Source organism: Gossypium hirsutum, chromosome A04, assembly GCF_007990345.1.
Source record: "Gossypium hirsutum isolate 1008001.06 chromosome A04, Gossypium_hirsutum_v2.1, whole genome shotgun sequence".
In the NCBI taxonomy this organism is placed as follows: Eukaryota; Viridiplantae; Streptophyta; class Magnoliopsida; order Malvales; family Malvaceae; genus Gossypium; species Gossypium hirsutum.
In genome coordinates, this window is record NC_053427.1 from 47,846,376 (window position 1) to 47,860,811 (window position 14,436).

Genomic DNA, 14,436 nt, shown 5'->3' on the forward strand with positions numbered 1-14,436 from the left:
TTTTACATACATTAACACGTACATTTCATTAACCTTTATTCAGGCCTTTCCAAATTTTGACACATCATAGACATATTTTCATCATCTCAATATTACTTTCTAGCATTACCAAAATTTGCTCGGTTGGAGGTCATCTCTATCTTAACAAAACAATTTCGTTAGAGCCAGAAGATATCACATATCACGAGTGGTAATATGACATGTATAGCTAGATTCATCTCACCCACCACGTTGTCCTAAAATCGACTAAACATGCTCTGATACCACTAAATGTAACACCCCTTACCCACATTCGATGACGAAACGGGATACGAGGCATTACCGGACTTAAATTTCAACTTTCATACAAAATCGAGCCATAAAATTTCAATTTAACTCAAAATGTTCAAACACAAGCATATCGTTCCTTATACGGGCCTACAAGGCCCAAAACATACATTGCAGGTGGTTCGAGACTAAACCGAAACTTTTGAAAATTTTTAGAAAACTTATAAAATTTTGCAAGTGGCAGTAGTCACATGCCCGTGTTGACCATACACACGCCCGTGTCCAGACCTCGCGTGGATTTTACCTTGCATTCTGTTTATGACGTCATCATACAAAGAAGTCACACGGCCAAAACACACGCCCGTGTATCTACCCATTTGGACAAATACAAGGCTATTTTCCAAGCCATTTACCACCCTTAATTTCATACACTCATGCTTACTTTCCTTGGCCATTAACATGGCACATTTGAACACTTAATCATCCACGATCATGCAACAACATAACAATCATCATGAGTCACATCTCATGGCCATTTACAAATTTGATCATCAAATCATTATAGGCCAACACATTTGACCACATTAGCCATAACTTACATAACAAAAGATCCAGTCCCTATACATGCAATAAACTTAAAAAGGATTTACGATTGTTTTTATCCAGCGTGATAGCTTGATAGTGTGATAGCATCTTCAGCGATCTCCAACCCAAGCATCGCTACATAAACCTATAAGAGATGGAAAGGAAGGGGTGTAAGCTTAAAGCTTAGTAAGTTCATATGAAAACAATAAGTAACTCATTAACATGTTTTATCAATGTTTATAACATATTCTCAAATTCATGACAAGCTGTCTTCTTGAGCAATAGTCACTAAATTATTCATATATGGAGCTACGGAACTCCAAATTAAGTTTCGTTAATTTTCCTTGAAACTAGACTCATATACCTTTCTCCCATAAAATTTCCAGAATTTTTGATTTAGCCAATTAGTACAGTTTATTTCTCAAAGTTACCCTTGGTCTGCTGTTTGACAGCTTCGACCTTTCTTTACTAAAATTTAAGTATCTCATAGTTCGGGACTTAGATGATGTTTTTGTCTATTTCTCTTGAAAATAGACTCATTAAGGATTCTAATCATATAACAGGGGATCTTGAAGTCATTCTAACTCTGTCTCATAAAAATTCAAATATCTCATCATAGGAAGTTCTTTTGCTTACACCATTTCTTTTACAAGAAACTAGACTCAACAAGCTTTATTTCCATATTTTATTCAATCTCTAATCATTTTCCACTATTTTTAGTGTATTTTCAAAGTTACACTACTGCAGTAACCCAAAACTGTCAAGGCTAATTTACTCATTCATAATTATTGTTCACCAAATTAATACAACATCAATTCATCCAACATGGTAAGGACACATAATTATTCATCATAAGCATGGATTCATAATCTTAATGTCATCAGGTATCAAAGACTTATTCCAAATCATGTCATTTTCATAGTATTCATCAAATACTATATACATCATAGATCATCATAGTCATGAGAGCACATAAGGTCAAATACATACCTTTGCTTCCTTGCATACATACATACTTTACTTAGCTTACGCTCGGACTTCATATACATTACCTGTTGAACATTTGGAATAATGAACAGGATACTTGGATACAAACGCACAGAAGTGTCATAATCATAATATAGCATGCCTCTCAACAGGGCTACACAAGAGCACCTGGACCTAGCATGCATCACATAACTACGCCTCTCAACAAGGCTACATAAGCTCCCGGACCTAGCGTGTACCACATAATTACATGCCTCTCAATAGGGCTACACAAGCTCCTGGACCTAGGATGTATTATGTCATCAAATGAGCTAATACATACAGAACTATCCTAGTGACATGTCACTTGTATCCTTACCTATTCCTAAGTTCAAACGGGATTTTCAGACTTTCGTCTCTTTGTCGAACATTCTCAAAATGTTGGCCTCATATCATATGGCATTATCATATACAAATACTAACATGGAAGCACTTATAAAATAAGCATAAAACATCAAAACATATTATAGCAACAAAGTAACCAAATAACATGTTTATCATATAAATGTTATTTAAAATCTAAAACATCAATTAAGGTATTTATTTGTACATGTACTTACATCTCATGTACTATCAAAGAAATAACATTAAAATACACATTGCATTATTAAAAATCATATAAACTTACCTCGTATACGAAAATGACCATTTTTACCATTTTAGTCCACTACTTGGTATTTTCCCGATTTTAGCCCGAATCTTGATTTTTCCTTGATCCATCATTTCAAATATAGTCTATTTAGGACTTGCATTATTCAAAATAACCCAAAATCATATTTTTGAAAATTTATAATTTTGCCCCTAAACTTTGTCAAAATTACACTTTTTCCCCTAGGCTCGTAAAATAAATTTTATTTAATTTCCTTACTCTATAAGCCTAGCTGAACAACTTTCATGATTATAGTAACCTTCAATTCTCATCGTAACACCCTTTTATGCCAATTTTACAACTTATGCAAAATGGTCCTTCAGGACGTTTTCACCGAAAATCGCTTAGTAAAAGTCATTTATCTAAAACCCAACACTCATTTTCTACCATTAGATATCAAAATACATACATATCATTCATGGGTAAATTTTTAGACATGAACCCTAGCTTAAATAATGGTAGAAATAGGTAAATCGAGTTACCAGGACTTCGAAAATGCTTAGAACATTAAAAATGGGGCTCGGGATCACTTACTATAGAGCTTGGAAGTTTGAAAACCCTAACCATGGTGTTCCTCCTAGTACATTCGGACCTAGCATGAAGATGAAGACCAATTTTGGCTATTTTGGCTTTTATTTCATTTAATTACTAATTTACAAAAATGCCCTTAACTTAAAAATATTTTATTTCACCTATCTTATGCCCATTTTTGTCCAACAATTAACCAATGGTCTAGTTACCATTTAAGGACCTCCTATTTAAAATTTCATAACAGTTGGACACCTCTAGCATGTAGAACTCAACTTTTAAACTTTTTACGATTTAGTCCTTTTGACTAAATTGAGTGCCCAAATGTCAGAATTTTAAAACAAAAATTTTACAAAATCATTTCGTGAAATCGTAGACCATAATAATATAATAAAAATAAATTTCTCGACATTGGATTTGTGGTCCCGAAACCACTGTTCCGACTAAGCCCAAAATCAGGATGTTACAGAGTAGAAAATTTAGGTAACTCCCAAATCCCTTGTTTTACTCCCACTAAGCCTCAATTGTTGCAAATACTCAGTATCCTAAGCCGACTCAAACACTCTCACGGCATTAGTAGCAAAAAATACTGCCTCCGTTCAGACTCGAACCCAAGACATCTCTCACACCAGCACTCCACTCAGGCCTATTCTTACATATTTTAATAAACAAATACTTATAAGCCTATTAACCAACAGGTAAGGCTTTATTCCAATAAAAACCAAATTTTTTTCCTAAGCTAAGGTTTGAACTTGGGACCTCCTACACACACTCAGAACACTTAACCATTGAAGCAGATACACACTTATGTGTCAAATAATTACGGAGACATATTTATAAAATTTGGGGCGTTACAACTCTACCCCCTAAAAGAGAATTTCGGCCTCGAAATTTTACCTGATCTGAAAAGGTGAGGATACTGTTGACGCATCGAATCCTTCAGTTCCCAAGTAGCGTCCTCAATGCTATGATTCTGCCACAACACCTTTACTAAAGAGATAGATTTCCTACGTAGAACCTTAACATCGCGATCTAGGATCTGAACCAGCTCCTCAATTGTTAGATCTGGTCTAACCTTAATCTTATCCACAAGCATAATGTGTGTAGGATTAGAGCGATAGCGTCTCAACATCGAGACGTGGAACACATCATGTATGTGGTCTAACTCTAGAAGTAGCTCCAACTGATATGCAACTGGCCCTACTCGCTTCAGAATCTGGTACGACCCAATAAACCAAGGGCTCAGCTTGCCCTTGCGACCAAACCTCACAACTCCTTCCATGGCGAGACCTTAAGAAAGATCATGTTCCCCACAAAATACTCAATGTCCTTCCTCTTCAAATTAGCAGAGGACTTCTGTCTATCAAAAGCCACTTTTAGTCGATCTCGAATCAAGCGGACTTTATCCTCAGTCTGTGATACCAACTCTGGACCTAGAACACGTCGCTCACCCAACTTAGTCTAGCACAAGGGAGTGCGACACTTACGACCATACAATGCCTCGTAAGGTGCCATCTGTATACTAGACTGGTAGCTGTTGTTGTAAGCGAACTCTGCTAATGGAAAATACTCCTCCCAACTGCCTTGAAAATCTATAATGCAACCCCTCAACATGTCCTTTAATATCTAAATCACTCTCTCCGACTGACCATCGGTCTAAGGATGGAAAGCAGTACTGAAGTCTAATCTCGAACCCAAAGCCTCATGAAGCTTCTGTCAGAACCAAGACGTGAAATGAGGATCCCTATCAGAATTGATCGAGACAGGTACCCCATGTAGCCTCACTATCTTAGAAATGTAAAGTTTGGTCAATTTCTGTAGGGAGAAATCTGTTCTAACAGGAATGAAATACGCGGTCTTGGCCAATCGATCTACGATGACACAAACAAAATCATTCTTAGTGGGTGTTAGGGGCAACCCATTAACGAATTCCATCGTTACTAGCTCCCATTTCCACATTGGTATCTTAACCGGCTACAGCAACCCCGAAGGTAACTGATGTTCAGCCTTAACATGCTAACAAGTCAAATAGCTAGTAACAAAATCGGTAATTTCATGCTTCAATCCTAGCCACAGTACAATTCTCGGAGATCTCGGTACAACTTGTTCCCACCGGGATGTATAACATAAGGGCTACTATGCGCCTCCCTTAGAATCGACTGTCTTAGATCCTCATCATTCGGTACACAGATCCGTCCTCGAAAACACAATACCCCATCATCATTAATCTTAAAATTTGCAGTAACCCCATTCTCAATCTGACGGAAACACAGCTCCAGAGACTTATCCCCCTTCTATTTAGTCCTGAACTGATCAATTCATGTCGGTCTTACTTGTAGCTCAGCCAGTAGGCCCCCATCATCGAATAGACTGAGTTAAGGGAACATCAGTCTGAAACCGGACATAGCCCTACGACTTAACGCATTGGCCACCACATTGGCCTTACTAGGATGGTACTCAATATTGTAGTCATAATCCTTAAGAAGTTCAATCTATCGACGCTGCCTAAGGTTCAACTCCTTCTGAGTGAGAAGATATTTGAGGCTTTCGTGGTCAGTGTAGATGTACACTTCTCACCTATACATAGTGCCTCCAGATCTTAAGAGGAAAGACTACTGCTGCTAACTCCAAATCATGCGTCGGATAATTAGCCTTATGGGTCTTGAGCTGACGAGATGCATAAGCAACAACTTTACCGCCTTGCATCAGAACACAACCCAGACCCACATGTAACTCATCACTGTATACCACGAAGTCCTTGCCGCGTTCAGGCTAAATTAGAACAGGTGCCTGACTTAACATAGTCTTGAGCTTCTCAAAGCTCTCCTATTATACATCAATCCACACGAAAGGATCTCCCTTACGCAGAAGCTTAGTCATTGGAGCTGCAATCAAAGAGAACCCCTCTATGAATCGTCGATAATATTCTGCCAGCCCTAAAAAGCTGTAGATTTCTGACACATTCCTCGGCTGTTTCCAATTCAACACAGCCTCAATCTTTTGAGGATCCACACGAATCCCCTCAGTAGAAACCACATGCCCCAAAAAGGTTACCTCTCGAAACTAAAACTCACATTTTGTAGACTTTGCATACAACTGTTTCTCACGAAGAATTTGTAGAACCACTCTTAGATGCTCGTCGTGGTCAACCTCTGTCTTAGAATATATCAGAATATCATAGATGAAATCCACCATGAATCAGCCCAAATAAGGCTAGAACACTCGATCCATCGAGTCCATGAATGCCGCTGGAGCATTAGTCAACCTAAAGGGCATAACTAGGAACTCGTAATGTCCATAACAAGTCCTAAATGCCATCTTATACATATCGGCCTCCTTTACTCTTAACTGATGGTAACCCGATTGTAGATCGATCTTAGAGAACATTGAAGCCCCTCTGAAGTAATCGAAGAAGTCGTCTATCCTCAAAATTGGATACTTATTCTTGATTATCAACTTATTCAACTAACAATAGTCGATACACATCCTCGTAGTACCATCCTTCTTCTTTACAAATAGAATAGGTGCCCCCTACGGAGACACACTAGGAAGAATAAACCCACGATCTAACAGTTCTTGGATTTGAGTCTTAAGTTCCATTAGCTCTTTTGATGCTATTTGACAGGCGGCAATAGACACTGTAGTTGTACCAAGAATCAACTCGATACCAAACTCTATCTCATGACTCGGAGGCAATCCTAGAAGTTCCTCTGAAAAAACATCTGGAAATTCCCTTACAATTCGGATGTCCTTAACCGAAGAGTCCACAGAGTCAGCAACACTGATGTAAGCCAAGAATGCCTTACATCCCTTCCTTACTAACTTCTCTGCCCTCAATGCAGATATCACATTAGTCAAATAGTCTTGGCGTTCCCCAATCACGACCACCTCATTATCCCTCTCGATTCTCAAAATAACCCTTTTCATAGCACAGTCCAGACTCACTCGATATTTGACTAACCAGTCCATACCCAGAATTAAATCGAACTCCCCAAATGGAAGCTCCATTAAATCTGCCAAAAACAATGTCCTTAGAACCTCTAACGAAACATCTTTATGCAACTTATCCACTTGAACAGACTGCCCCAAAGGACTTATCACAGTCAACTCACTATCAGTATTCTCGACCTGAATCCCAGAGTCCCAGACACAGTATTAGCTATATATGAGTGGGTAGAGCCTATGTCTATCAATTCCAAATAAGGTATATTAAAAATTAAGAACATACCCGTAATAATGTCCAGAGCATCTTGGTCTTTACGGCAATGTGCAGCGTAAACCAAAGTAGGTTGCCTCGCCTCAGTCAGTCCAGCACCTCTACCCTATGGTCTCTATCCTGGGCCCCTACCATTACCACCCCTAGCCTATCCTCGGCCCCTAAGTGGCTGTGCAGTCCCAATAGTCGGAGCTTGCATCTGATTAGTCCTCAATATACAGTCCTTAACATGGTGCTCAGTAGACCCACACCTCAAACAAGCTCCAATAGCCTTCCAACACTCGCCCGGATGGTGTCTATTATAGTGATGACAAATGGCCACCCTAGTAGATGCAACAGTAGGCCCAACTTTCACAGGCCCATTAGACCTGGCTTCCCTCTGCATCCTTCTTAGCCTTCCCTCTGTCTCGATTTTGGCGCTCAATAGGCTTTACTTCCTCGGTGATCTTCGCCTTTTCAACCAGTGCAGAGAAATCCCGCTCCTTCTGAGGAGCTATCAGAACTCGTAAACTATCCCGGAGACCATCCTCAAATCAAACACAACGCTCATACTCTGTCGCCACCATGCCCCTCGCATAACGGCTCAATCTCTGAAACTCGACCTCATACTCAGCCATTGAACGATCTCTCTGAGTAAGATTAAGGAACTCCCGACTCCGACCATCGATATAACCAGACCCTACATATTTTCTCTTGAAAGCCGTCTTAAATAGATCCCATGTCAACCAGTCGGCCTGAGTGCCCTCCTTAACCATCAACCACCACTGATACACTTCATCGCAAAGCAGTGAAACAACCCCCTTGAGCTTTTGCTCAGTAGTAAAATCTAGATTGTCCATAATAAGTTCCGTGGCCTCCATCCAATACTCGGCCACATTAGGAGCAACTCCAGTGATGCCCTTGAATAACTCTGCCCCGTTGGACCAGAGTCGTTCCGTAACTGACCCACGGCCCCTAGAACCAGTATTGGGCCTAGCGACCCTCTCCAAAATTTGTAGCATGGCTTGGGACAGTGCGTCGTCCCCAGCCGCACGATCATGAACCCAGTCTCAAATCCAGTCTCAGTAACAGGAGACACCAGTGTGTCACTAGTGTCCAGATTCAGAATCGTATCAGATGTGAAAGACTCAGCTCAAGCCCCTCTACGCTACCTCGGCGTATAGTACCCCGTCCACAAGTACCACGTGTGCTCATTGTAATTTCGGATTAATCTATATTAACAGTTTTATGTAGATCAGTTTAAAAATTTATATATTTATTAACAAATATTTTATGCAATAAAGTTATCACAGTGTTTAGAGTCTGTTATCGCAAGTCGCAGTTTACTACAATTTTCATTTTGCACTACCTAAAGTAGTTTCGTAGTATACAACGGTATTTCCAAATAGATCCGAATAGAATTTCATTATATTCTAAGCATGCTTTCAGACAATTCTAAATAGAGATTCAGAAACTTATAGGATCGGGGCCAAAAACTCGGTGTACCACGGTTTATAAAAAATGTTTCAAATCATTTTACACATTAGTTCTCAAAAACCATTTTTTTACAACCAAATCTACAGTCGAGTTTTGCAACCTGGCTCTAATACCACTAAATGTGACACCCCGAACCTGGCCTAGACGTTACGGCTAAATCCGGCAATGTCACATGAAAGTATTTTTAGAAAACCGTTTAAAGACATAAAAAAACCGTTCCAATCATTATCCTTTACTTAGTTCAAAAAAACTGTTTATTTATTAATTGGCTCGTAAATATTTCTTAATACGCAGCTTTAAAATCCTAACCACTCTTGGTACCATTTTACTTACGAAAACCTTATATAATTTTAGAAAAACATGCTTAGCCGTTGCAGGTTATATTCTAAAATAACAGTTCAAAAACCCAAATTAAAACCAAAAGTCCAAGTCCATAATTACATCAAATATCCCCAAAATAGTAATAAAATAATGTGGTAGAGTATTTAAACATAAACCCATGAGTAGGTGGCTGTGGTCACCACCGAGTCTTTTGCGTCACCGATCCGCCTATTGCTGGGGATTACCCAAACAGATTAAAAAAATAAATGGTGAGTTTTCGTAACTCAGTGTGTACACCCCCACAGTTTAGCATGCATACGATCAGATAACAAAATTAAGTTACAATTCGGGCTTGAGCCATTTACAAAATCGGTGTGGGCCTTGGGCCACTTAGAAACAGAATAAGTTACAACTTAGGGCCTTAGCCCATCTCAGATATAGCATGCATAACATATCAGAATAACAGAAACATGCCCGCCAACCCTGCACACCAACTTCGTCAAACCCAACACACCATGTGGGGATAAAATCGACCCACCCATCCCCGTACACCAAATATAGGGATAAAATCAACCCATCCAACCCTACACACCATAAAGTACTGTAATGTGGCACATGTCATAAATATGCAGCTTAGCTGCCAGATAATAGGTTTATGAAGCCTTTCAGTAACTTCCTTCATTTCATGAAACGCACCCCGATGCAATGCATCATACAAGAATGGCATGCTATAATGCAGATTAACAGACATATACTCATAATCAGAACAGAACATATATACATACTAAGTGTAACATGTTATCACATGCATCACAATATCATATCACAGAATAGGGGTCCAAACAATGTTTACTGACCCTACAATAGGTCACAGTCATCTTGGGCGACCCGTGTAACCTTACAGAAAATTTTAAAAAAATGGGCTCACAAGCCCATGTAGCCTTCCCGTATGGGCCCACACGCCCGTGTGGCCCACACGGCCCAAATTGGCCTTGGTCGTGTGGATCACACGGCCTGACCCAAATTCCCACATGTCCGTGTGGTTCACCCGTGTGGCCCACATGCCCAATTGGTTGAACCTGTCTCAAACATGGCTTTGCCAACCATCACACGGCCGTGTCCGTCGTGCCCATGTCGCTTGCGCACGACCTGTTTTGTTGATCACACACCCATGTACTGCTACATGGCCTACCACACGAGCAACCACACGCCCTTGTGGTGTCAACAAAATTGTTTTCGGCTTTTACTGATTCTTTTTTTCTATGCAGTCGAGTACACACTTGGTGTTGTTTCGAAACTAACGTAACCACGAGCACTCCAAAACCTAATATCGAACAGTACGTGTCTTAATTAGTCACTTAAACCAAGTTACTAAGGACAAGCAAATCCCGAAAGTTAACGACGACCTTACCTCTAATGAACAACGACAGTTCCTCAATGATTAGAGCACTGTTTTACCAGTCCACAACGCCTTGATTGTTTCCTAAATAGAAAACAGCCTCTTAACAACCCAACAATCATAAAAATGAGATAAAACGCACCCCTACACTTACGGACTTTGCGCCAAATGCAGAGCTATGTAGTGATGATGGAAAAGGACCAAACACTAATAATAAAAAGAAGTAAAATCAGTACCAAATAGGGGATTTTCGGCTTGAAGAACGAAAGAAAATAAAAATAGAGAAGAGGAAAATTTTAGAGAAATTCAGTAGAGAGAGCAGAAAATTTGGGTAACTCTCAAATCCCTTATTTTACTCCCACTAACCCTCACCTGTTGCAAATAATCAGTATCCCAAGCCAACTCAAACACTCCTACGGCATTAGCAGCAAAAAGTACTACCTCCGTTCAGACTCGAACCCAAGACCTCCCTCACACCAACACTCCACTTATCCTCCAGAGCAGCGGGCCCATTCTTGCATATTTTAATGAACAAATACTTATAAGCTTATTAACCAAAGGTAAGGCTTTATTCCAATAAAAACCAAAATTTTTCCCAAGATAAGGCTTGAACCTGGGAGCTCTCACACACACTTAGAACATTTAACCACTGAAGTAGATATACACTTATGTGTCAAATAATTACGGAGACATATTTATAACATTTAGGGCATTACAAATTAAATTAATTTTTAATGAGTTTTTGAAGTCTGAAAGACTTCTACTGGTACTTAGATGGACAAGTATCGATAGAACTCAAGATGGAAAGACCTTGAAACGGCTACAGAATTCTATCGATAGAACTGGGAGTTCTACTAGTACACTGCAAACTTCTATCGGTAGAACGCACTCTAGTGTGCAGGGTAATCTTAGCCTAGAATCTCTACCAATACCCTGGTCCAATCAATCGATACAACCAGAATTCTACTGATACCTTAAGGACTTCTTTCAAGACAAGTTAATGCAGTAGCTAAAGTTCAACCTCCCCAGCACTTCTACAGATGCTCTGCTGGGTTCTACCGATACCAAATGAAACCATCAGAGTTCTACCGGCATAAGAGGACCTCTACTGATACAACGAGCCCAATGGTCATATTTTGGAAGGACTTCTACCAATACAAGTCCCCTTCTACTGATACAATGAAGCTACATACTGCATTTAATGCTAATTTTTGTGGCTACAACACTCTATTTAGTTTCTAACGGCTACAAATTTCCACAAGATTGTTAGAGGATTTAAATACAAGGTCAAGGCTCCTCATTAAAAATATAAAAACTAGTGTCTAAATTCTAAAAACTCAATCTTTTACTAAATATTTCTTGTATGCACTTGTGGGATAAGTTTTCTATCATTCTTTCAAGTGTTGTAACTTTGTGTGAGAGTCCTTAATTGTTTATTATCTAGCTTTTAGAGGTATCATCTTATCCATCATTATTTTCTCTCATTTGTGAGGTGTTACTTAGGGTCTGTTCGTTTACATGGAAAAGGTTTTATGGAAAATATTTTCTTCATTTTCTTGTGTTTGTTTCACAGAAAATAGTTTGGTCAATAGAAATTGACTTACAGGTCAAGGTAAAATAAGCCCTTTTTTCCTGTAAAATGATTTACCCTTTTGAAAAGCATAAGTCATTTTCTGAAAAAGAGCTCATCTATAGATAATTTTATTTTTATATAAAAATTAACTTAAATCAAGCTTAATATTATTATATTGATAATAAATTTTATTTTTATTTTTAAAAATATTTAAAATATTATATTTTTTAATATTATTAAACATACATATTTAATTATTTATATTTAGTCATGTAATTAATTTTTAATATAATAAATATAATTTATTATTTTAATAAATTATTTAATATTTAAATTTTATTTTAATAATAAATGTTTATTACAATTATAAATATATTAATAATAAATGTTTTGTAGTATAAAGGTTAAAATATGTCATAAGTCTGTGTACATTTCACAGATTTGTAATTTAGTATTTGTACTTTTATTTTCAAGAATTTAGTCCCTTTACTTTTCAAATTTGAAAATCAAGTCTAATTGTTGACATCGTTAATATTTTTTGTCAATTTTGTTGATGTGAAATTTTTAAATAGAAAAAATACTCACTTAGTAGTCATGTAATTAAAAAATGATGTTGTAATATATGCAAAAACAATGTAAAATATAAAATTATAGATAAAAATAAATTCAATTAAACAATGAAAAACTAAGAAAATCTCAAATGTATGTTTGTTTAATTGAAAACAACTTTTATGAAATACTTTTAAGAAATCTACCAAACAACAGAAAATATTTTACACAGATTCATCCAAACAACAGAAAATATTAGCTTTTCCAGAAAAGTAAATCATTTTCCAGAAATCATTTTCGGAAAGTCATTTTCAGTAAATCAAATGGAGCCTTAAGGTTTTGGGTAGAAAACCTTTAGGGAAAGTGGTTCTATCTTACCTTTGAAAAGATAGGAATTTGTAAGGTTAAACCTAGTCCTTAAAGATTCAAAACTAGTGGATTTGGGAAATTCTTAGTTGAGGAAAGCTAAGGTAATGAAGGTAGACAATTGAGGTCGAATCGCTATAAATACTTGAGTTGTTTTATTTTTGTCATTTCTTAAAAACGTTTTAATACACCAATTCACCCCCTTCTTGGTGTATTTTAATCTCAACTATTGGTATCAGAACTAGAACTCTAGAGATGATTTTACCACCAAGGAAAAAGATCCTCAAGATATCCAAAATGGAAGCCACAAGTAAATAAATTTGTTTCATGGCATTGGAACAAAATTCCACCATATTAGGAGGATGGCATTTCACCATGAGGCCTCCTTTATTCAATGACATCACTTACTCATATTGGAGAAGAAGAATGAAGCTATTCATCCAAGCTAATGTCTATAAAGTTTGGAGGATAATTACAAATGGGTCATCCTTTCCAATAAAGAAGGTCGAAGATGTTCTTATCCCAAAGGAAGAGAGTGATCTTGATAATGATATCAAAAAGGTGTAATTAAATGCAAAATTCATGCACACTCTATTTTGTGCTCTTGGTCCAAATGAGTACAATAGAGTCTCCTTGTGTGACAATGCAGAAAAAAATATGGGACAAGCTTGAAGTCAATCATAAAGGGACAAGTAGAGTTAAGGAGCCCAAGATAAGCCTTCTCGCCCTTGATTATGACTTGTTTAAGGAAAAACCAAAAGAATGAATTAAGGAGATATATGATCACTTCACCCACATCATCAATGGTCTCAAAGCCCTTAGGAAGACCTATCCCAACAAAGAGATGGTGAACAAGATTTTGAATAGTCTTTCGAAGTCTTGGGAACCTAAAGTGACGACAATAGAAGAATCAAAGGATCTCAACTTACTCTCACATGATGAGCTTATCAGTTTCTTGTGAATATATAAAATGAAGATCAACCACAATGCACAAGAAATCAAAAAAGATCTAAAAAACTGAGAGTTGCAAAGAAATTAAAAAAATTCATGAAGTTCGACAAAGCCAAAAGATTCTAATAAGAGATATCATCAAGGGTGAACCGAGTAAGAAGGAAAAAGACCCAATCATTTGCTATGAGTGCAAAAAGCCAGGTCACATTAAACTTGATTGTCCAAAATTGAAGAAGAAAGGGGCATTAAAACAAAAGAAGAAATCCATGATGGCAACTTGGAGCGGTAGCGATTCATCCGATGTGATGAGGACAATGAAGTTATACACCTATGTCTCATGGCTATTCAAGAACCAAAGGTAATCCTAAACTTTAGTGAATTAAATAAATATACATTTGAAGAATTACAAGATGCATTTGATGAATTAGCTATAGATTTTGAGACTATGAACTCCAAATATAAGAAAATGATTTCAAAATTAAAGGAGGAAAATAAGTCTCTAATCATAGCTAAAAAAGAAATAGAAAAGA

General features: G+C 37.5%; 1 protein-coding gene across 1 annotated transcript; it reads right to left on the reverse strand.

Moving 5' to 3' along the window:
- Positions 1–3,794: 3,794 nt before the first annotated feature.
- LOC107947869 (uncharacterized) lies at positions 3,795–4,337 on the reverse strand. The gene is made up of 2 exons (XM_016882376.1): positions 3,953–4,337; positions 3,795–3,817 (listed from the first exon to the last, which is right to left on the reverse strand). The coding sequence occupies exons 1-2, from the start codon at positions 4,335–4,337 to the stop codon at positions 3,795–3,797; spliced, it is 408 nt and encodes a 135-aa protein (XP_016737865.1).
- Between the last annotated feature and the right edge of the window lie 10,099 nt (positions 4,338–14,436).